The sequence below is a fragment of the Fomitopsis serialis genome, assembly GCF_022376445.1.
Source record: "Fomitopsis serialis strain Sig1Antser10 chromosome Unknown B0H18scaffold_143, whole genome shotgun sequence".
NCBI lineage: Eukaryota > Fungi > Basidiomycota > Agaricomycetes > Polyporales > Fomitopsidaceae > Fomitopsis > Fomitopsis serialis.
Window position 1 is genome coordinate 39,991 of NW_025955103.1, and position 23,309 is coordinate 63,299.

A 23,309-nucleotide genomic window follows, 5' to 3' on the forward strand; every position below is an offset into this window, starting at 1 on the left:
ATTCACTTTCAAACTCCGATGCCAATGTTCACGCGCTCACGGGCCGCGACGCCACCGCTCCTGTCACGGTAATAACCGCCACTGGCAAGCAAGTCAAGTTGTAGCTGTACATAGAGCTCGTCTGCTTCCGTCGCACAGCTGGTCCTGCACTACAGCTCCGGCGGGTTTCGCGAAAACATACCTTTGGCCTGTCCGTACACGGTGTCTGCCTTTCGATCCACCGTGCCGCCTTCTCTATCCCGTACTGCAACGCTCCCACCTTCCCGCAGCACTGGCCGAACTTCGCGAAACTGGTGTACGGAATGGGCTCGATGCTGTCCGGTGCTCTCTGGTGTAGCAACTTGTGCGCGTAGCTCACGCCGTTGCCTAGCCATTAACGGCCGGCTACCTCAAGCAAAGTATGAAGAGCCCGAATGTTACTCTCCGGGGCTTATATCACCTTCGGGGAAAGTAACGTCCTCCGCGCGAATGCCAATGCTTACTGTGGCTGCATGGCCCGCACTTAACTCGTCGTGGTACGTTATTCACCTGCCAGGAGACTATCTCTGCGCACTCGTCGGTTCCATCGGGTCCGGGACACCGTCAAGAGTGAGAGTTGCATGCTGCTGGATTTCCTACCTCCGTAATGTCTGCGCTTGGTCAAATATTCGGGAACGCAGGAGATCATTGCATATTCTATGGTCATTGCATACGCACCATGCGATTTTGCCCCATTCTCAAAGAAGGAGTATCATTGAGGGATGTGGCTGAGTACGTGTCTTCTCGACTCCGAGGTTCCTGCGAGATCTCATTCTTTGGAGAACAGATGACCTATCCGACTACATGCCGCTGAGCTCCTGAGTATGACTGCAATGTCGAACGACGGGACGCTCGGACAGTCAGGTGCTAGTCCTTGATGATATAACACTGACGACCTGTATCAGACGGCGAGGCGTCATCTCATACAGTTGCCCTCGTCATGGCCTCGCAGGTAATATCGCTTGGCAAGGGTTGGTATTGGAAGGATCGCGACGCAGCATCCTATGTTTCCGTGGTAAACGAGCTCCCTCAAGATGCACCCGGGACCAGTTCTCCTTGGACGGCAGCACAGAACTTCCCGTCCGAGATTCACGCCGAGCTCATGAAGGCGGGACGTATCCCCGACCCCTTCATTGGCTTTAACGAACACGACGTGCAATGTGGGTCTCCGATGTGATTCATGCAAGACTCCGCTGACGGCTTCCCACAGGGGTGGGCGAAAGAGAGTGGCTGTACTACTGCTCGTTCGCCCTTCCTGACGGCACGCAGAAGGCTCTACATGCTGAACTGCAATTCGAGGGCTTGGACACCATATGCGATGTCTACCTGGTGAGCGGCACTCCAGTCTCGTGAAGTACAACAGAAAGAATGTGGGGGCGCAGCGTTCCTGTCGTGCGCCGCTTGTTCGAGACGGACCTCCCGCATACAGCGCACAGGGATGTTTGCTAACGAGGTGCACAGAATGGCGAACTCGTTTTGTCAACGGACAACATGTTCCGCCTCTACACCGTATGTCTTTCTGATCACCTATGCCTTCAAAACCTGCTACAAGCGCTGAATTACGAAGGTTCCTCTGGACGTAGCCTCCCTCCGGTCAGGCGGGAACAGCATTCTTCTCCATTTCAAGCCTGCAAAGCTCATCGCGAAGGAGCTGGAAGCAAAATACGGTCGCGTGCGTGCTGGGTCGACCAACCTTGGGGATCCGAGTCGTGTGTACGTGAGGAAGGCACAGTATGGCTGGCGGTGAGTGTCTTGCGTCTTTACTTGACTGTTGGCCACTTATAATGAGTGCCAGCTGGGACTGGGTAAGCAACGATCTGTCGAACCGGGCGATTGATTGTCTGGACTGATCTGTTGACGCGTACGCTTAGGGCCCGGAGCTCATGACCTGCGGCCCTTACCGACCCATCAACCTACTTGTTTACACAACGCATATATCGACTCTCTACGCTCGCGCCGCTGTCTCAGCCGCTCCATCTCTTGTACCTTCCCTAGCCGTGGATGTCGATATCTCTGGGGAGATTGCGAAGGCGAAGAGCGTGCGCGTCATTCTCAGAAAGGACGGCTCGGACGATGTCCTCAAGCAACAAGATGTCCCGATACCGGAGGGCTCGGGTCGTGGCGCTCTGTGGGGGCCGACGGCGTTGTAGCGTGGGACTTGCAGGGTGCGGTGGACCTCTGGTGGCCTATCGGATATGGCGTACAGAATCTGTATTCCGTGGAAGTGGCTTTGCTCGCTGAGGTATGTGCTCCGGAACACGCTAGTTCCTCTTCGTTGACGAGACGATGGCAGGACTCTACTGTGCTAGACATCGCCACGAAGCGGATAGGCTTCCGTCGTGTAGAGCTTATTCAAGAGCCCCTGCAGGAGCCGGACCAGTATGGCAAAGGGACAACCTTCCTGTTTGAGGTGAACGGCGTTCGAATGTTCATGGGCGGTATGGCACACGATCTGCTCGTCTGAATGCGTCTGATTGAATACCGGATAGGCTCGAACTGGATCCCCGCACACAGCTTCCTCACTGAGCTCACGCCCGAGCGGTACAGAGCGTGGCTCACCCTTCTCAGAGACGGGAATCAGAACATGGTCAGGCTGTGGGGTGGCGGTGTCTACGAACCAGATGTGTTCTACGACACTTGCGACGGTGAGGCTTCGAGCTGCTCTCTTCGAGATTGCACACTCGGACTTACGAGTTCTGCTGCGGCGTGGTGACAGAGCTCGGGATACTGGTGTGGCAAGACTTCCAGTTTGCTTGTGGTGTCTACCCTGCGCACGACGAGTTCGTGGAGAATGCAAAGAAGGAGGCGGAGGACAACGTCAAGCGGCTGAGGCATCACCCTTCTCTCGCACTGCTCTGTGGCAATAACGAAGGTACGCTTGCAGTTTTAGGCTAATGACCTCTTCACGGCTGATACTGACGAATGTGAAGATTATCAACAAGTGCTGCAGTGGGGCGGTGAGCGTGCATCTCCATCGAGTCATAACACTAAGTACCGCCGGTATTGATTCAAGACGTGCCGCAGGTATATCGGACCTCCCTGCACGTCGTATCTACGAACATGTCTTACCCGAGGTGGTGGAAAGACTCACCAATCCGCCTATTCCGTACCATCGTGGATCACCGTACGGCGGCGAAGAGTGGGATACCACTGATCCCACTGTAGGCGACGTCCATCAATGGGATATCTGGGCAGGGAAGGAGCGGCCATGGCAGGAGTACGGCGAGCGCGGGGGTCGTTTCGTCAGGTATGTCCGCCTCCTACTGCGAAGGGCGCGCAAGGCTAAGTGTGGGTCGTGCGGGGTAGCGAGTTTGGAATCCCGTCGTTCCCGGATATCAGGACAGTCGATTACTGGCTCGGCGGAAACACGGAGGAGAGGCGCGCACAGAGCAAGTTGATGGCTCAGCATAACCGGGCTGGAAACCACGAACGACGGTTCGCGATTTTGATGAATGAGAACTTCAGGTTTACTAGCAATCTCGAGGGGTGAGTAAGAGAGAGGGCGATTACAACATGCTTTGAATGCGCACTGATAGACTCACATGATGACAGGCATGTGTACAACACACAGCTGATGCAAAGCGAGGCTGTGAGCTTCGCGTACAGGGTGTGGAGGAGGGCTTGGAAGGGAAGAGGTAAAGAATATGTACGTCATGCGTTCATGCGTTCATGGTTGGTTCGTGTGCCGTTTCGTTGACACCGTTTCTACAGACATCTGGCGCACTGGTCTGGCAGCTGAACGATTGTTGGCCGGTTACATCATGGGCCATCGCGGACTTCTTCGTAAGTCGGTTATGTCGACTATGGTAACATCAAGAGTGGCTGATGTCTTTTCTTGCGTCAGCTGCGTGCAAAGCCCGTGTATTATGCGATCAAGAGGGAGCTCGCGCCTCTGAGCGTCGGGATTCTTCGGACAGTATGCTCAATCATAACGACGTTCAGATTGGCCCTGACTATCGCATTACCAGGTTCACAACAATCGAGGAAACGACCGACCAAAACAGGTACGCTTGGCAATGGTCGGGTTGTGACAAAATGGCATCTTAGATCGAGTCCGCCATATAGTTTTACGAGTTCGGGGCGTTCCGCTCTATCGAAGCCACTATCGAGGTGTGGGCTTGCAACAGCACCCTTTGGCCTCGACAAGTCAAGTTGATCCTACACTTTGCGGACCTGGAATCCTCGTGGACCTACCAACAGGAATCTGTCGTAACATTGCTCCCGAATCAATCAACTGAACTGTTTCAGATCCCTTGCCCTGGCCCGCCTTCGACGACGTCCGGTCGCCTCGGACCCGGCCTCACGACGTCGTACACAGTCGTCGCAGCTGCCCGACTGGTTGATCTTCAAACTGGCGATGTCCTGGCCCGATATGTGGATTGGCCTCAGCCGTTCAAGTACATCGACCCGCCTCGACCTGAACTTCAGTTCGACCGCGTAGGCGAGCACATCTCCGTGCGAGCAGATAGGCCTGTCAAGGGCTTATTCCTGACTGCTGAGGACGATGTTGCGAACCTTGTCCTCTGGAGTGACAACGCGCTGGATCTGATGCCTGGAGACGAGCAAGTAGTGGTTGCGAGAGGCGCGAAGGACAGCGTGGTCAAGTACACTCACATCATCGGGTCCGACCAGACATATGTTATATAGGTCGTAGGGTCTCAATAACGCCAGACTATGATTCTGTCTTTCTAAGGGGCCTAGCTTGTGAGGCATGAGTGCTTCAATTTGAATATCGAAATCAGATTCATTTAACAAGCGCGTGAACGCTTGCGTGAATTCCGCCGCGCTTGGACAGCATTGGGTTGGTTGTAAACTTAAAACTACGTCTGAGCTGCACTTGGCTTCATATACTTACGCCTTGTTCGAATTCATACCATTGAACTACTCCCTGTGTCTCGCTGGAAGTCCTGACAGGTCCTCTAATTCGCAGCTACCACGTCCACAGTCCGTTTCGTGGCTGCCGCCCAACGAAGGCGGCATTGGGAGGCTTTTAGGCGTCATCTCCGGCCAGTATTTATCGTCAAACACTTCTCTCGCCTACCCCATATCCCCAGCATGGGCAACTGGACTCGCCTGCGCTCTGAGGACGGCAAGCACGGCTACGCTGTGCTAGAAGAGCAGATTGAGAAACCTGACCTGGACGATAGAGACTACAGAGTGATTGAGTTGGACAATGGCCTCCGCGCAATACTCGTTCACGACGCAGGAGCGGAGAAAGCGGCAGCATGCTTGACAGTGCAGGTGGGAGCTATGCACGACCCGGTGAGTCCAGTTCTACTCGCTCTCTGATCGGATGTTGACCGCCTCAGGGACGCTGTATAGGATGACATGCCGGGCCTGGCTCATTTCTGCGAGCATATGCTATTGAAGGTATGTCGGTCACTCAGAGCCTGTAGCTCATGAGCTGAGCACGATATTAGGGAACGGAAGCATATCCCGAGGAGAACGACTTCTTCGCAGTATGTTGCCCCTTCCTCGCAGCGAGCGTGTTCTGACGAAGTCTGTAGTACATTACTTCGCATGGAGGTAGCAAGAACGCATCTACGTCCGCCAACCAGACCAACTACTGGTTCTCTATCGGTTCCTCTTATCTCTTTGGGGCCCTCCCGCGCCTCGCCGCATTCTTCCACTCTCCTCTCTTCACCGAGTCTCTTACGAAGCGGGAGATCTATGCCGTCGATAACGAGCACAGGCGGAACATACAGACTGACAGTCGCAGAGTGTTCATGGTTGACAAGATGCTTGGTACGCCTGGTCATCCTTATACTAGGTTTCAGACGGGGAACGTGGAGAGTATAACGGAGGCAGCGAGGAAGGAGCTTGGTATAGAGGTCGTACGGGAGACGCGGGAGGAAGGCGACGTGGATGATGAGCAACCTGTGTGGAAGAAGACGCGCGATCGGCTCGTCGAGTGGTGGCGGGAACACTATTGCGCGGGGAGGATGACACTCGCGGTCCTCGGAACAGGTGAGCGGGTTATTATCGAGCAACGATGGACCTCACTGCTCACGGGCACGGACACAGAGTCCCTCGACGAACTCACAAAGTCGGTTGTGTCTTTGTTCTCTCCCGTCAAGAACCTCGGGTTAGATCTCCGACCTGTAATTGCTACACCGCTCTGGGGAGCGTCCGAGATGGGCGTAGGTCACTGTTACATCGTTGATTATCATTGAATCTCACCACGCATCTAAAAGTCAGTTATCTACATCAAAACGGTGAAGGATACCACGGCCCTCACACTGAAGTTCCCACTTCCGGACCAATGGCCACACTATCGCTCCAAGCCCGCTCGTGTGCTAGCGCACCTCCTGGGCCATGAGGGTCCCGGGAGCGTCTGCGCTTACTTGCGGCGAAAAGGGTGGGTCGATCACCGCGCAGTGAGCTCGGAGTGAGCACGGGGAATCCGAGCGTGCAGTTCCTCCAGGTGAAGTGCCACTTGACCAGGGAGGGATATGGTAAGCCATTCCCCGTGTTTACTGCCTGCAGTCCAACTCACAAGCGTATTATGCCATTGGTCCATTTCCCCAGCCCACTACAAGGAGGTTCTTGCAGTGTTCTACGACTACCTCGCTCTCCTGCGGTCGTCGAACATCGAACCATACCACTTCGATGAGCTCAAGAGGATGTCAGAGATCAATTTCCGCTACGAGGAGAAGACACAACCCCACACCTACGTCGGCTGGCTTGCGCGCGAACTTGCGCATCCGTACCCTTCCTCCCGTGTTCTCAGTGCATCGTCACTCTTTCTAGACTGGGACGAGGGAGCGGTTCGGGACCTAATAGATAACTATCTCCTTCCAGATAAAGGTAGAGCCATCTTGGAAGCCAGAGAGCACCCGGGCGTGGACGGATGGGAGAAGGAGAGATGGTATGGGGTGGAGTATTGTGCGCGAAGGATCGACGCGGATCTATCGCTGAAGGTCGGTTTATTTCTGTCATTAATACCTTATTGCCAACGCTCATAGCATGTCTTCGCAGCCTCGAGGGCCTGGCGGCAACAAGGAGCTATTTCTGCCTGGCCCCAATCAATTCATTCCAAGAGACCTCTCAGTAGAGAAGTCGAATATCTCGATGGTATATTATAGCCATTTGTACTCATTGCCGAAGTTACTCAACGTCACCCGCAGCCGGCTCCAGCCCCTGTTTGTATATACCGCAGTTCTCTTTCCGCGTTGTGGCACAAGAAAGACGACCGATTCTGGGTTCCTAGGGCGTCAGCGAAGATCGACATCCGAAGGTCAGTCTGATCCCTGCATTTGCCTGCGTGAACCCACCATGTCACCATGTCCCACGTCTCCTAGTCCCCTTGCGTATGGCACCCCTCGGCAAGCAGTTCTCACGAGGTTCGTCTCGTTCACCGTTTGTACCTGGTTCGGTCAACCTCATGAAGTCTTAAATCGTCAGGATGATCGCCGATCTCGTAGAGGATGCTCTTTCCGAGGTAGCCTACGATGCATACCTCGCAGGCTTCAACTACGACGTCACGAATCACAAACGGGGTATCCGAGTGTCCGTCAGTGGATACAGTGACAAACTGGACGTAGTCCTGGGCACTGTCATACGATACCTCAAGAATTTGCAGGTGGACCCACGGAGGCTGGACGTCGTCAAAGAGCAGGCGAGTGATGTGAATGGTCCGGTCAAGAAGTGATGCTGATGTTCGTATGGGTCCCAGGTCACTCGTGCGTATGAGAATCACTATCTCGGACAGCCCAGTGATCTGTCTGAGGAGTTCGCGGAGTGGGCAATGACGCACACAGTATGGACACCTGCCGACAAACTACCCGAGATACCTCGTACGTCCTCTTCCTTTGCGAGGCTGAACGTCTGTGATTCTGAAATAATATCCCTGTCCTAGTTATAAGCGTCGAAGATGTTCAGGTACATCACAGGGAGTTTCTCGGGAAAGTGAGCGTGGTGGCGCTGGTAACTGGGAACCTCCGTCCGGAGGTAAGTCTTCCCATGTTCCAGTGTGCGGGATCACTCACGAAATGCGCGCTCATGCTTTGCATTATATGTACGTCAGCAAGCTGTGGCAATCGTGAAGTCGGTTGAGGATAGTTTGCGAACTCGACCATGCCCATCTAATGAGAGGTTCGAAGATCGCGCTCTAGTTGTCCCCCCGGGTAAGTGATACGATGGCAAGACGTGGGGAGTAGACTCAAACCTCCGTTCAGGTGCGAACGTCGTCCTCCGACAAAAGCATGCCAATACGCAAGAATTGAACAGTAGCCTATCGTATTGCTGTCAGTTCGGCGAAGTTGCTGACGAGACTTTACGACCCATTGTGATGCTCCTTACCCACATCATGCGTTCGCCCGTATTTGACCAACTCAGGACTCAAGAACAGCTGGGCTACGTCGTCTCCAGCACTATGTGGGTCGCTGCGACGTCCATGGGCTTCGGCATCAATATCCAGAGCACCCGTGCGCCGTGGTATCTGGAAGAGCGAGTAGACGCCTTCCTCGAGCAGTTCCGAAGCACTCTCGCGGAAATGTCCCAGGAGGACTTCGCGGCCGAGAAGGAGGGGCTGATCGTCAAGCTACTCGAGCGGCCGAAGAACCTGCATGAAGAGACCCTGTCGTTCTGGGCGCAGATTCGCCAGGGGTACTACGATTTCATGCGACGTGCGTTGTATTACATTCTGTGTGCCGGTCGGTGTACTCATCCTCCCCGAAGGACAAAGGGACGCGTCTGCGATCAAAGCTTTGTCACTGGACGAGGTCATCAAGACCTACGACACCTTCGTTCGCCCTTCGACTGGAAGAACGATGCGCAAGAAGCTGTCCGTGCAGCTGGTCTCACAGCAACTGAAGGAGGCGATACCTCTCCGTGAAACCGGCACCGTCTTGACAGACAGCGGTCTGACGGATTACAAGTCGAGCATGGCATGCTATCGCGCGGCAGTCCCTGTGGGCTGCGAGTTTGGTCGCGCGAGGGTGCTGGCGGAGGAGACAGCAAAGCTGTAACGCGAATATGACACGGTTGCGTTATTACACTTATTGGTGCACTATTTGCAGTGAACACAAAGGTTCTTCAACCCTGTGAAACGTAGCTGCAATGGACTGAGACTGCCGCCCGAGTGGTTCGGCGCCGGATGCTCTTGTGCGCGACACCGTACGCGTTCCCGGTAAGTAGCTACCGTCTCTATTGAACTGAGTGAAATATTCACTGTGCGCCACGCACTCACTGGAGTCGACGATTCGAATAGATGGCCGGCGAGCAGACTGCCAATCCTAGGATATGCCTAACTTATGACCTTGTGTTTCGTTGGCGTCCCGAGCTCCCTGCAGACAGTCTTTCACACACTGACGGTGACCGTCGTGAGGACAGACGAACATTACAGCAACGATATCAGAGGTTCGCAATGGCCGGTGGGTCCTTGTCATTCAGTCCGAGGCGGATGTACGCACGACATTAGGGACTACACGAGATCGTTGTTCAGCGGACCGTCTGACCAGCCCCGGACAAGCCCACTGTGTCCCCCCGAGTCGACGAGATTATAACACTCTAGTTCTATCGACGTAGATGTGCGTACGTACGGGTGATACAGACAAGTAAATATGTATGTCTACATTAGATCGAGCAGGACAAGGCTCAGACGGGGACGCCGTGCACAGTCCCCCAGAGCTGCCGGCACGAGCAGCACCGTGACAGCGACCCCGGGAATCCTTCGACTGTCCGGCGCGGCTTCGTCCGTCCAGCCTGCACAGGCGGCCAACTGCCGATTACATCCCCCTCCGCATCCGCTCCTCCTCCCGGACCTCCTCCGCATACACCAGGTCCGGGTCGCGGCCCTTCACCTCCGGCAGGAGGAGCGTGAAGCCCGCGCCGGCGATGCAGCACGCGAAGAAGATCCAGAGCACGTTCGGCGTGCCGATCGAGTCCGTGAGCGAGTTGAACACGAGCGCGGAGATGATCGCGCCCGCCTTCCCGCACGCCGCGGACATCCCGTGCGCGGACGCGCGGAACTTCGTCGGGAACACCTCCGCGGGGTAGCAGTACGTCGTGCTGTGCCAATGGGAGCGTCAGTGACTGAGGTAGCGGGAGAAACGGGGGACGTACGCGTTTGCACCGAAGTTGAAGAAGAACTGGAGGAAGGCGAAGTTGACGATGAACGCGGCCGTGCCGAGCGTGTAGAACTTGCCCGCGAGGATGCCCACTGCGCACAGCACACATCAGCACCCCCTCCTCGCGTGCGCCCCAGCAATATGTGCACTCACAGAACAGCGCCGCCATCAAGAACCCCTGGATCTGGATCCACTTCCTGCCCAGCCACTCGATCGTCAGGATCGTCACGTAGTACCCCGGCACGAAGCCCAGCGCGGTCACGATCAGGTTCCCGATGCCGATCTTGAACAGCCGCGTCCACGCGGACCCGCTCTTCCCGTCGAACCCGATCTCCTCCAGCACGACGTTCTGGTTCAGGTTGATCCCGTAGAACGCGACGTCGAGCAGGAACCAGCACGCGCACGTCCGAGCAGCACGCGCAGGTGCCGCCACTCGGAGAAGTAGTGGAAGAACTCCGCCCAGTGGTCCCGCTTCGTCGCGGGCGACGCGTGCACGGCTGCGGCTGCGGCTGCGGCTGCGTTTGCGCTCGGTGCGGGCGAGAGCGAGGCGGGCGAGGGTGTCTCGGAGGAGGCGGGCGCGGGCCGCACGGACTCTTGCACGCCCGGGTCCGCGTCAGCCTTCTTCTTGAGCTCGTCGATCGACTCCGTCTCGGCCTCGACGCCCTTCTGCGACGCCTTGAACCGCCGCGACTCGGGGAGCGTGAGCCGCTGGTACAGCGTGCCGAACGCGGGCACGAGCGACAGCCCGACGAGGATCCGCCACACTGCGCGCGAGCAGGATCAGCGTCACGTAGACCAGACCGGACCGCGAATACGCACCGCCGTCGACCTTGGACGTCTCGCCCTTGACCTCCATGATGTGGTGGAAGCACGCGAGCACGATGATCACCATCAGGCTCCCGACGAGCGAGCCCCAGCCCTGGTTCGCGAAGATGTACGAGAGGAGCGTGCCGCGCCGGCGGAGGTTCGAGCGGTCCGTCGCGACGGACGCAGACATGGGATAGTCACCCCCGATTCCTATCCCGAGGATGATGCGCCAGATGGAGAGCCAGAGAATGCTCCCGGTTGCGGAGAGGTCGCCTGGAGGAAGATGTCAGCACGGATTGGACGACGGGCGTGTACGCATCGGCTGGCGCTGCACAAGCAAGGGTGCGCGGCGGACGTTTCGGTGTGCCAGGCGGGTTACCAACAACGGGATCTCATACGAGCCGTCGTAACCGAACATGGAACTTGACGATCGCCCGAGAGATGAGTAGCATCCAGACACAGGCAACTCAGGTGCCCTCTTCCAGTGCGGTCCGTAGACCCCTGAGAAAAGCCTGTACAACCACGCATCCCATGGAACACGCGCCATGAACTCCGAGCCACGAAGGCCAGATCCTGCAGCTTGCAGATCAGGCATCGCGAGTTACATCGGGGAGCCACCGTTGACTTGCCCGAATTAACGACGGACGCTGGCATGAGACACGACCGCCAAGCACATCCTCAGGGTGCGCCTTTAGCGCTCGAGCAAACCTCACGATCCGCAGCGCACTCTTGACCGCAGGCGAGGCGATACGTGCATATACGAAATGCACTCACCAGTGGGGTCGGATATCGAGAAGATGGTTGCGAATATGATGATGATCAACTCCTTTCCGTCTGCGACAGACCAAGAGTGAGGTACAGCTCCCCGAACGGGCACACGAGCACTCACAGACCGCTTTCCGCCCGAAGGTGTCGGCGGCGTAGCCGAAGCCGAACTGGCCGACGACGGAGCCGATGTTCGCGGAGGCCTTGAGGAAGCCCTGGAGCCCGGAGGGGATGGCGGCGCCCCCGTAGAGGCGGTACTGGAGCATGGTCGCCACGGGCTGCGGGTGGTCGTGTGAGCAACACGGAGGGGTCAGCGCGGGCAGGGAAACGCACGTTGATGATGAAGAGGTCATAGGCGTCGAGGAAGAAGCCGACCTAAGACGGGAGACTGGTGAGCGGGGGCCACGGGAGTATCAGGGAGGTAGGACGCACGCCGGCGATGCCGAGGAGCTTGCACTCCTGGAATTGAGGAGGAAGGGGTAGCGGCCCTCGTCCTCGCGCTCGTAGTCCTCGAGCCCGCCTTGATGTTGTTTTCTTTTTCGGAGACGGGCATGGCTAGCACCGCGGAGGCAAAGGTGAATAAAAACGTTAGCGGTTGCGCAGAGAGGGGGTATCGGCGGGGAGGCGGCGGTGGGCGGTGGGAGAGGACGTTAAGTACGGGTGGGGTGTGGCGGTGGAGAGGAAGGGGACATACCGACAGTCGAGCGACGCACGTTTGCGGTGGGCGGTGGAGGAGCTCGAGCGACCCAGCAGCCGGCGGCGGCGAGTGGAGATCCGGCGCCTATGCGATCTATCGCATCCCATCACTCCGCCCCATGTCACGTGCATGCGTCGGGCCCGATCACCAGGCGCGCCGACCCGCCCTTCTCACCCGCCGCCCCTGTCTGTATCTCACGGATGCCTCCTCTGCGCACAGAGAACCCCCGCGGCGTCTCTGTGTGAAGTGTGTGCGCAGGTAAGCTGTTTCAGAAACACCAGTGGCGGTGTACCATTGCACCGACAAACTACAGCTGTGGCATTTGTATGCACACGCGCTACCAGTGCATCCCAGAGATGGCCAAGAAAGTTCTCGAGCCGAGAACATGAGAAATGAAAGCGTGCACTCAGCGTCACCATCCCCCAAAACCTGCTCGGGCCCATCTGCCTGCCAAGCAGCACCCTCAGGCGCGACCTCACTCACGGTCAGATCGCCCCCAAGCAAATCCCTACCGTTGCCCGACATCATTGATGCCTACCAGTACAACAGTCCACCCGCCATCACGACGCAGAGACATCACTCTCGCGAGGCGCACGGCGCGACGAACGTTCGACCGTACCATACGGTTGCCGGCCTCGCTCGCATCGACGCGGACACAGCTTCTCGCCTTGCTGGGCTCCTCGGAGAGCAAGACCCGTATGGTATGTTTGATGCTTGCGTTACGCCCGGCAGTCTAGTCCCTTTGATTTTTTTTCGTCGCACATTGAGTTGCTTCAAGATCCGGGTCTCCTGCGCGTGTACTTCAAGTTCGTCACCCGAGGTGGCCCCTGCGCGAAATAGACACCACTCATATTTCACTACGATGCGTGGATCCCTCGTATGCGATTGACGATTCTGGTTAGGCACAGTAGCGCATCACGCCCCGCACGAGCTGTCGACGCGGAAGCAAAATCAACGCGATCTGACAGGTCCTCCACGTCGCGCGCCCCACCCACGCGCCACCGCCACCCGCTTCTAGCCAGCGACACCAGCTCGCACCCAGATTGGCTCCCCCCACGCACGTTCGTCGGCCCAGAAGCCTCCGAGTCCGCGCCGTCGCATGGCAGGGTCCGCGCGCGGGGACAGCTTCGTGTGGCGGGCTTCTCTCCTGCGCGCAACAACCCACGGCCGACCCAATCATATTCTATTACCCAACAAAACTACTACTCTAAAACAAACACAATCAACTAGCCGTCCGCAGGCTCCCCGCCGTCTGTCCACGTCGGGTTGGTCTCAGCCTCTGCGCTTCGCGCCCCGCACTAGTTCTGGGGCCTGACAGAAAGCACCCACAACCCTATGTCATCGCTCTCCCCTGCTCGCTGGCATTCTCGCATTCTCGCCGGCACCGAGGGAGGCACGGTCACAGGCCTGCCACGTAAATCAACGGTTTCGTTCAGTACGCACCACTTCTGTCAAGCCTTGCCCACCTGGGCATCCAACCCAGGCACGTCGTTCGGACAGAGCCGCCTCTGCGGAGGAGCAGCACCCGTACTACTATGTCCCCCCTCCGAGTACGCCTGGTAGGCACTGTTGACGGTGACGTCTCTGCCACATTGATCAGCAGTAACCATACACAGTCTCAGTACGTTCTCAGCGCCGTCGGACGGCGGCCTGCAGCCGACTACATGCAGCCTAGCACCCCCCATCTCGCAACGCCATCTGCGGACTGGTTTCTGCGAGGTCTGCTGGAGCGCACGGAACGTGCAGGGCCTGTGTCGCTGCTCCACTCGTCTCCCTGAGACACGGCACCGCTGTACCTGGACCCGTAGCTTTCCAACGCGGACGCAGGCCTACGCGTGGCTTGCACCGGACTCGGCGATGGTACCACGCGCACGCACCGAGGAAAAGTTCAGGACTATATGCACGCATGCATGGGAACCTCCGGGCTCCGTGGCCGTCTGCTTCTAGTCAACCCGCCAACGGTCAATGGCATTCAGTCCTTCATGACACAATGCACGCGAACTCGTGTGCGCACCGGGGGCGGGCGGCTCTCCCGGGGTACACTCCAATATCAGCGGTGAAGGTGTTCCTGTGACCGGGGTGCTACGGCTCGTACAGCTCTGGCTCGGCAACCTACTGGCACGCCAGGGATGCTTCCGGCTGGGCGGCTCGTGTCGTCGGCGCCCCTTCAACCTAGGCAGAATGCCACCAGTGGAACCGCTCAGCGGGTCGCAGTTCGAGTCAGTCGAAGGAAACCGGTTCGTTGCTGGACGTGCGTGTCTCCAGACCTGGTTGATACGGCGTGTATGTACGTACCGAGGAGTCGCTCACACATGGGATGGCCATATAATCCATAGGCTGCCACCAGCAGGCGCGATCACTGGCAGCCATACGCTAGACTTGCGCTAGACCGTGACGCGTTGACGATCTGATGATCCTGTCCGAGGCTGCGGTGCTTTGGCAGCTATAAGAAACTACGACGTATGAGATGACCGGACCCACGACGAGAAAGTAGAATCGCGGTCAGGTGACGGGCGCCATTGCGTTCTTCCAAGTTTGCTCGCAGCCACCTAGTCACTACACCTCGAAACGGGCGAATCGTGCGTCTAACGTGGCGATAGCAGCTACGGGACACGACGTTCGATACGTGGGGAGCACATGCAAGCCAGGAGGAGGACAGCTGACGGGAAAACCTGTGCGGAACGTGCTGTCACGGCTTTGTCAGCAGGAGACAGGTTCTGTCGCCGCGGTCCTCCACCTTGCCTCCACCCACTGTCAAGATGAGTCGAGCGCGCATGCGGTATCGGCCGGTGGCTCGATGGACCCCCTCCCTCCTTCGAAGTGAGATCCACGTATCAAGTGACCACGTCCAGCGCGCCGCCCCCGCGCGCCCCCGACATTGGGCCTCCGCACGAGGCTACAGGGCAGCCATTCCGAGACACTAGGCTCCTCTCCCGTGCAGCCGCTGTCTGCTTGCTTTGCCATCTGTCATCGGTCACTGGCGTGTATCTTATAAACATGATATCCGACTCGGAGTCTCTCATTTCCCCCCTTTCTGCGCGAGGCTCCCGCTACTCTCCCCCGCGGAGCAATGCGCCATCTGTTGCCGTCCACGCTCAGCGTCGCGACTAACAACACGACCACGCCGTCAACGCCCGCAAGCACCGTCTCCAAAAGCCGGAGCGTCGGGAGTCCCGACGCTCCGGCTTCTTCAGCCGGTTCACGGGCGGTTTGACTGCGTCGGCGTCGTTGAGCCTCAGCTCAAGCATGACGTCGCTCTCGCTCGAGACCTGTGTCCACGCCGAGCGCGGCTCCGTCGACGAGCTCATCCTGTCAGGGACTCCACCGACTGAGCCCTATAGCGCCTCATTTATGAAGAAGACCAATCAATTAAGTACTGGGTCACACTCGACGACCATCTCACTAGTCTTCGCAAGTCGGCTGGAAATGACGCAAAAAAGCTTGCACGGTATGTCTCCCTTCTGGGCTTCTATTCATCATGTACTGATATCGTGCCATAGAGTCTTTAGATCTATCCTCGACAATGATAGGGCATTACATGGCAATAACTCCGCCGCGATCAACGCTGTTCCCGAAGATGAAGTAGTAGATGAACGGCAGCAACAGGTCAACGAGGCCTTTGTTGCGTCAACCGAGGGAGATCATGCGCAGCCAAGCCCCAGCGGATCCTGCGGAGTAGTCCTCGTTCTACTAGTGCTCTGTGTCACGCGTGTATCCAGGGCTCGATTGTAAATCTCATTTCGCCGGATTCATAGAGCATTATTCGGACTGTATCATGTAGTGCGGGCTGCATAGACGTGAATTATTATGCAACAGCAATTGAATACTGTCATCGTGATCGTGAATGGGTGCTTGAATACTGCAAGAATGCTGTCTGCGACGCAAGGACCTCACGCACAACGCATGCATGCAGCTCATATCAATGTAATTTGCACGGCGGTACTACGTTAACGCATGTCAAAACCACGCGTACCCCACCTCGTAGGCAGCTGGCACACCACCTGTCTGCCACGTACGACTGTCGACACGGTGGGGCCATTTCCTCCTTTTCGTGGCCACCATGTGTCGTCAGCGCGTCTCAGGTGGCAGGTCCATGTATTTCGCGGGCCGCACTCACGTGGACTCCATGTGCCAGCCAACTCGAGGTGTACGCCCTCGGCACCGTTTCCTACGTTCATGCTGGTGCAGGGCAGTCGTCCCGTTTGTCGCGGTGAAATGACCAGAGGGCGCTGGGGCCTGCCAGTCAAGGAGTCGATTGGCGCTCCGGCGTCACTGATCCACTGACTCGTCGCCCGCTGACGGCGGTTGGTTGGCGGGTCCTCCTCCTCCTCCTCCTTGGCCTTACATAGGCTCACACCGCATACAATTATCACTGTTCTGCGTAGCGATGCCCAAACTGGAGGCGGACGAGGTTGCGGCCTTCACAGGGCATTCCCGACCCACTGACCCTACCACACGCGTCTTCGACGCCCTACCGCCCGAACTTGCAGACCGCGTCCCATGGGATGTCTGCGACCACATCATCTCCTCGCTCGTCGGCGACCAGGACGCCCTATGCAGGCTCGCCCTCGTCTCGCGCGCGTGGAACGAGCGAGCCACCGCCGTGCTGTTCTCCGACGTCACCATCCGGAGCAGCATAATGCTGGACTCGCTCGCCCGTCTGGCGGTCCAGGACCCTCGCGTCCGCGCGCACCTCGCAAAGACCAGGATGCTCCGGCTGCGCCAGAGGACCGCCCAGGAGAAGGCGACCGCCTTCGTGCACGCGGTGCCGCTCGTCCTCGGGACCCTGCTGCCCGGCCTGCGGTGCGTCAAGATGGAACACTGCCCGAAGACCGCGGTCCATCCTACCTTCTTCATCTCGCTCCCTGTGTTCAAGTCCGTGACGTCGCTCAAACTGTGTTTCTTCCTCTTGCACAGTTTCTCTGAGCTGCGGCGCATCATCTGCGCCTTCCCGCAGCTGCGCACGCTCAGCATCCACTACGCGAACGTGCTCCAAAGCACGACGAGAAGAACCGCACTCGCGAATGCTCACAGCCTCGATCGCGCTCTCCCTCGCTCGTCGGTGAAGCTGGAGTATCTGAGTCTCGGGTGGGACATGCCCGCCTCGCTTGCGAGTGAGCTCGTAGACTGGCTCGTAGGCTCGTCTGCCTTGGATGCCCTCTCGATGATGGAGCTCTACCTGCGCGAGCCAGAGCGTATGCCGCCCATGAACCGCCTGCTCGAGGCTGCCGGCTCTTCGCTTCTATGGCTGCGCGAGGTATACTGGGACGTCGACACTGGTGCGCAGGATGTCTTGGCTGTTCCGTGAGTCGTCTATCATGTGTCACTGACCTGATCATCCCGCCGTCATCCAGACCTGAAGCTGCACTGCGCCCTCACTCCCAACACCAACCTCCAGTCGATCGAGGTCAACCTCGGCTCGACCTCGTGGGCCGGCGCAGCCCTCGAGCTCCTCACCTTCCTGCAGACCGTCCAGAGCACGCAGCTCCAGCGCCTCCGCATCTGGATCCAGTCCTCCAAACCCTGGACGCCAGAGGGCGAGCACCCAGACAGCATGCACAGCGCAGGCAGCTTCCGCGTGTTACACGCGGAGCTGGCGCGTAAAGCCTTCGACGCCTTGCAGAGCGTCAGGGTCGTCGTGACGGTGCACTACGACGACGAGCGGTGGGACCGTCTGGCCGCTGATGCGGCCGCGGACAACATCGTCACCGGGATACGGGTCCTGCTTGCGCCGTGGGATGCACGAGGGGTTCTGGAGACCGTCAGAATGGAATGGAGGGACAGGCCTGTGTGAGTCCCGGGCGTGCGCATGCTCCTCTGCATAGGGCTGACTGATGGTTTAAACAGGGACTGACCCACGTACGCATGGACCCTGACCTCGGGCGCACATTCAGACTTGACAATCAGAGCAGGACATGGAAAATTTGTCGAGCGCATGTTGTATGTAAGGCTTCTTGTCGCCTAACCAGTTCATCGCCACACTTGTCTAGGGCTATAGAAATGCCAGTGGTCGTACGCGCCGGCGTGGCGCGCAATGCACAAATCCCATTCCGGGCTCGTTGAGCGGAACGAGGTGCCAGTTCCCCGCGCATAAGGACTAGTGCGCGTGCCGGACATTCGATGGCCTTGGTTCAATGGTGCAACAACACCATACGTGCGGCTGCGTTTACGGGCACTTGAAATTCCTCGGACTCACCGCCTCTCTGCTCCAGTCATGGGTGGACACGACCAGCCTCCGGTACACCGTTGCATTCCGCGCGAAACATCCGCCTTTCACGACGTGGCATTTCCGAATGGGGCTCAGATGAGTGCAAGCGACGTAGAACCGGCACGCCTTCCTATCGGCAATGACGCAGGTCATTTCTCGGTGAGTAGCACACCCCGAGCCGGTGATCGTCCAGTATGGCCACTGACTAAGGCTATCTGCAGAATCTGTAAGCCCAAGGATCGTATTACATATGTCTGTCGTTGAGAGAACGAGCTGAGTGAGCGCGACAAGACCCACTGGTGCGCCGCTATACCCTTCACGCTGTCATGTCCACCGCTGACTTTGCTGTACTAGTTTACTGGCGCTGTTAAGCAACTTGTCAGCAAAACGGCGGTCACTGACACCTAGCTCCTGCAATCGGCAAGGATTGCTGAGATTAGTTTGACTAATTCACGGTGGAACGTACCGTACGCGCCGCGAGGGAATAGTCCGGACGTAGATAAGGACCGCAGGGCAACGACGGCACCATCCCCAACATCCCATCGAAACGCTCTCTTTGCTCTGCACACAATGGTCGAATTCAAGGGCTACGCACTTACCAGTGAGCCATGACCGCAGCCGACCCGCACGCAACGTTCCCACTGACCACCCCCATCCCACAGACACCGACGGGCCTGACGCCTGGAAATCCCTCGAAGTTGTCTCCTTCGAGCCCAAGAAGTTTGAGGAGGACGACGTCGAGCTCGCCATCACGCACTGCGGCGTGTGCGGCTCCGACGTGCACATCCTCCGCCAGGGCTGGGGCAGCGTGCCGTACACGCCCATCGTCTGCGGCCACGAGGTCGTAGGGAAGGTCACCCGCGTCGGATCGAAGGTCACGGAATTCAAGGCCGGCGACCGTGTGGGCCTGGGCGCGGTGGTGGACAGCTGTGGGCACTGCCGCAGGTGCCAGTCGGGCAACGAGCAGTATTGCCCAGAGGTGACGCAGACTGTGGTAAGTGACGCCCTCAATGCAGATCGGACGTATTCTGTCGCTCATGCTGACCGAACTGCCATGCGCGTAGAACGCCCGTCACCGCGACGGAACGCCTGTGCAGGGTGGGTTCGCCACCGCCATTCGCGCTAATGAGCGAGCCGTGTTTGCGATCCCAGACGGGATTGAGTCCAAGGACGCGGCGTCAATGTTTTGTGGCGGCGTGACTGTGTTCTCGCCCATGCGCAGGAGCAACATCGGGCCAGGGTCGAAGGTTGGCGTGATCGGTATAGGAGGCCTCGGGCACTATGCCATCCTGTTCGGTAAAGCGCTTGGCGCGGAGGTGTATGCGTTCACGCATAGCCCCAGAAAACGCGAGGACGCGAAAAAGCTCGGTGCAGACTTTGTCGTCGACACCGGCGTCGAGGTACATACGTGTTCTGCCCGTATACTTATGACAAAGTGGAACTTACGCTCTTTCCGGATTTTTGCAAATAGGACTTTCAGAAGTCGTATTTCGACACGCTCGACATGATCATCTCGACCACCAACGTCTTCCGGCCAGGCATTTCCTTCTCCACGTACACGAGTATGCTCACCGTCAACGGCAAGTTCGTCAACGTCGGCCTTCCCAACAGCGACCAGGCCATGCCGCCGCTCCAGGCATTCGACATGCTCACGAGCGGAGCCTTCATCGGTGGCTCGTACGTCGGCAGCAAGACCGACTGCTACGAGATGTTGAAGGTTGCCGTCGAGAAGGGCGTGAAGCCGTGGATCCAGGAACTACCTATGCGGGATTATAAGATTGCTCTCGAGGCGGTACACAACGGGGACGTGCGATACCGATACGTGTTGACGCAGGACATTGTGCCAGTACCGTAGGTACTTCGCAACGCATATGATGTAGCCAACCAGTGAGCGGTCGGCTGGAATTTGTGCTTGTGCTTGTAAATTTAGCTTACTACCATTGACGGTCGATGACGCGGGACTACGTCGGGCGACTACAGTAAAATAAGATACTGCGGTCAATGAGCTAACCATGGGGCTCGCAGGTCAAGTACACGCACCATTATCACAATCCCAGGCCGCGGAGGTATCGCGAGTCAAGCACAACAGTGCGACGACCGGTCACCATTGATTGACAGCACCAATAGCCGAGTCATCGTCGGTGAAATTATTCACTGTGAAGAATCATGTACAAGAGATTGAGCTGAAGTCTCGCACTGCAAGTACGCACGGTGTACTTATTCAGAGAAGACGAGGACCAGCAACTTAGCAAGAGCCAGCAAGGACCACGTCCGTCCCACTTCAAGTTGTACACGCGTAAGCGCCCTATTTCTATTTGGGCTCTGGCAGTGGCAGCTGTGCCAGTGAGAAGACAACGACCACGTGCGCACACCGTCTACTCATCATGTTCTGCATGATGATAATGATATGTATGTAATTTCGAATGCCGCGATTGCCTACTCGACCGGCACGAGATCCTGCTTCAACACATAACGGTAGCGCACGTCTCCATTATGCACCCCCTCGAGCGCGGTCTTGTACTCGCGCATCGGCAGCTCCTGCACCCACGGCTTCACACCCTTCTCCGCCGCAACCTTGAGCATCTCGTTGACGTCGCGCTTGCTGCCGACGAGGGAGCCGCCAACGAACGTGCCGTTCCAGAGGATGTCGGACGCCTGCAGGGAGGGCATGTCCTTGTCGGCGTCGGGCAGGCCGACGTTGACGAACTTGCCGCACGGCGTGAGCATGCTTGTGTAGGTGAAGTAGGTGACGCCCTTTGGGAAGACGTTCGTCGTCGAGATGATCAGATCGAGCGTGTCGAAGTAGGGCTTCTGATAGTCCTGTAGCAGAGAATCGCAAGACGTCAGTTGGTCGGCAGGCGGTGCAATGAGCGCTAGAACATACCTCGACTCCAGTGTCGACCACAACATCCGCGCCGAGCTTCTTCGCATCCTCCTGCTTATTCGGGCTGTGCGTGAAGGCGTACACCTTCGCGCCCAATGCCTTCGCGAACAGGATGGCATAGTGACCAAGACCCCCGATGCCGATCACGCCGACCTTCGTTCCCGGCCCGATGTGGTTCCGCCGCAGTGGCGAGAAAACTGTGACGCCGCCGCAAAGCATCGAGGCAGCATCCTTGGATTCGATCCCCTCGGGAATGGCGAACACGAAGCGCTCGTCGACGCGGATGGCGGTAGCAAACCCGCCCTGCACGGGGGTCCCGTCAGGGAAACGGCTGTTCTGCGGGACACGAACTACTAGTCAACGGACTGGCACGCGGGCGGAGTCAGAACGACATGGGACGTACCACAGCGCTGACAGAGGCAGTGCAGTACTGCTCGTTGTCGTGCGTGCACCTGTTGCACGTCCCACAGCTGCCCACCTTCGCGCCCACGCCGACGCGATCGCCGGCCTTGAACTCCGTGACCTTCGGGCCGACGCGGACGACCTTGCCGACGATCTCATGCCCGACGACGAGCGGCGTATATGCGACATCCCCCCAGCCCTGTCGCAGGATGTGCACGTCGGAGCCGCACAGGCCGCAGTGCGTTATGGCGAACTCGACGTCGGTGTCCTCGAATTTCTTTGGCTCGAATTCGACCACCTCGAGCGAGTTCCACGCGGCGCGATCAGCCTCTGCGCAGTGCGGACGAGCAGTTAGTGAGGCGGACGGGAGGGGACAGGAGGGCCAAGCTTACTGGTGAGTGCGTATCCCTTGAATTCGACCATCGTGGGAGGGAGGGGTATCTGAGTAAAGCCTTGCGAAGCTGGACATGGTCTCTATATAATACCAGGACTCCGACGTCCGTCACCATATATAGTTTCGCCTGGTGCGGATTCTAAGATAACATACGTCATTGACTAGCCATAGTTTTCTGCGAAGGACAGCGGTTTTATGCAAGCTTGATGCCTGTCGATCGTGGGTCGTCGAAGGTCGTCGATGACGCGAGTCGGCCAATTGCGGAGTAGGGACACACTGCTTTCCTCCTTCAATTGTCGACGGGCTACTGAGTGAGTGGGTCAGAAGCAGAACGCCAAGGCAGCGCAGGCGAAGGTATGAACGATGAAGCGGAGACAACAACGGAAGGTACGGCCGTTCAAGCTACGGTTATCACACCATTACGTTTTCCGTGATACTTCCGCCCCCGGTCCAGCACTCACAATATTGAACCATGTGATACCACGGAAGCCCTAAGGACAAGTATAAATCCGGCCGTCCTTTGCGCGAACGTTCTGACTATGGAAGCAATTGGGAATGCAAATCGCTGGCAGGAGGCTTGGAAGGACAGAGAGGGCTTGTGGTATGGAAAAACGGACGGTCCTGGACGTGGGTCCTCGGCGGATGAACTCTGAGCCTCTCTGAGCACTGTGGCCTGCTTACGCAACGCGTCGAAGCTGTACGTATAACTAAATGTGTGTAAGTCGTCGAGGGAGTGAGGTAGACGAGTCACCAACTTTGAAGTTTACAACTTCGATTTGCATAGCTGTGGTGATCAAGTTGGGATAAGTATTCTTCAGCAGTGCATAACCTCGCGACTAGATCGTAGACGCATCTACGAGGTCGGATGGAGAATGTGTGCCATGGGGACGTGCGCGCCAGCACTTCCCACGCCACAAACGCGTTGACCCGTGACTCTGAATTCGAACGCGAGCACGTCTCTGAGTTTTGCACTTGCACCGAACCGCCGCACACACTCTCACAACGACGACGCTACGTTGACCTCTGTTTTACAGGGCTTCGTCATTGTAGCTATCCCTGTCAAA

The 23,309-nt window shown here is 57.7% G+C and overlaps 6 protein-coding genes across 6 annotated transcripts; 4 read left to right on the forward strand and 2 right to left on the reverse strand.

Annotated features, from left to right (window-relative positions):
• Positions 1-958: 958 nt before the first annotated feature.
• On the forward strand, positions 959-4,665 carry B0H18DRAFT_1125102 (glycoside hydrolase; the record flags this gene model as incomplete). Its single annotated transcript, XM_048034963.1, has 18 exons — positions 959-1,178; positions 1,229-1,347; positions 1,480-1,527; positions 1,586-1,761; positions 1,814-1,823; positions 1,890-2,133; positions 2,169-2,260; positions 2,312-2,456; positions 2,508-2,663; positions 2,735-2,890; positions 2,949-2,975; positions 3,043-3,265; positions 3,325-3,504; positions 3,571-3,664; positions 3,730-3,801; positions 3,863-3,934; positions 3,987-4,022; positions 4,084-4,665. 18 exons carry the CDS (start codon positions 959-961, stop codon positions 4,663-4,665), a joined length of 2,652 nt encoding a protein of 883 aa, XP_047886939.1.
• Positions 4,666-4,837: 172 nt separating this feature from the next.
• Positions 4,838-9,075, forward strand: B0H18DRAFT_1042830 (LuxS/MPP-like metallohydrolase). The gene is made up of 17 exons (XM_048030642.1): positions 4,838-5,280; positions 5,341-5,388; positions 5,439-5,477; positions 5,526-5,985; positions 6,043-6,158; positions 6,213-6,376; positions 6,397-6,473; positions 6,547-6,938; positions 6,997-7,092; positions 7,146-7,255; positions 7,320-7,361; positions 7,423-7,636; positions 7,694-7,814; positions 7,877-7,968; positions 8,045-8,144; positions 8,196-8,645; positions 8,698-9,075. Exons 1-17 carry the CDS (start codon positions 5,074-5,076, stop codon positions 8,985-8,987), a joined length of 3,018 nt encoding a protein of 1,005 aa, XP_047886940.1. The 5' UTR covers positions 4,838-5,073; the 3' UTR covers positions 8,988-9,075.
• A 671-nt stretch (positions 9,076-9,746) lies between these two features.
• On the reverse strand, positions 9,747-12,213 carry B0H18DRAFT_1125104 (major facilitator superfamily domain-containing protein; the record flags this gene model as incomplete). The annotated part of the gene is made up of 9 exons (XM_048034964.1): positions 9,747-10,029; positions 10,084-10,180; positions 10,242-10,437; positions 10,506-10,852; positions 10,908-11,168; positions 11,670-11,729; positions 11,785-11,938; positions 11,994-12,035; positions 12,118-12,213. The coding sequence occupies 9 exons, from the start codon at positions 12,211-12,213 to the stop codon at positions 9,747-9,749; spliced, it is 1,536 nt and encodes a 511-aa protein (XP_047886941.1).
• Positions 12,214-16,526: 4,313 nt separating this feature from the next.
• B0H18DRAFT_1042851 (uncharacterized protein) lies at positions 16,527-18,370 on the forward strand. The gene is made up of 4 exons (XM_048030643.1): positions 16,527-17,636; positions 17,712-18,147; positions 18,205-18,216; positions 18,270-18,370. Exons 1-3 carry the CDS (start codon positions 16,745-16,747, stop codon positions 18,209-18,211), a joined length of 1,335 nt encoding a protein of 444 aa, XP_047886942.1. The 5' UTR covers positions 16,527-16,744; the 3' UTR covers positions 18,212-18,216; positions 18,270-18,370.
• A 765-nt stretch (positions 18,371-19,135) lies between these two features.
• Positions 19,136-20,420, forward strand: B0H18DRAFT_959484 (GroES-like protein; the record flags this gene model as incomplete). The annotated part of the gene is made up of 4 exons (XM_048042820.1): positions 19,136-19,166; positions 19,228-19,559; positions 19,630-19,965; positions 20,037-20,420. The coding sequence occupies 4 exons, from the start codon at positions 19,136-19,138 to the stop codon at positions 20,418-20,420; spliced, it is 1,083 nt and encodes a 360-aa protein (XP_047886943.1).
• A 581-nt stretch (positions 20,421-21,001) lies between these two features.
• On the reverse strand, positions 21,002-22,274 carry B0H18DRAFT_886265 (GroES-like protein; the record flags this gene model as incomplete). The annotated part of the gene is made up of 4 exons (XM_048041115.1): positions 21,002-21,385; positions 21,450-21,799; positions 21,849-22,181; positions 22,244-22,274. The coding sequence occupies 4 exons, from the start codon at positions 22,272-22,274 to the stop codon at positions 21,002-21,004; spliced, it is 1,098 nt and encodes a 365-aa protein (XP_047886944.1).
• Between the last annotated feature and the right edge of the window lie 1,035 nt (positions 22,275-23,309).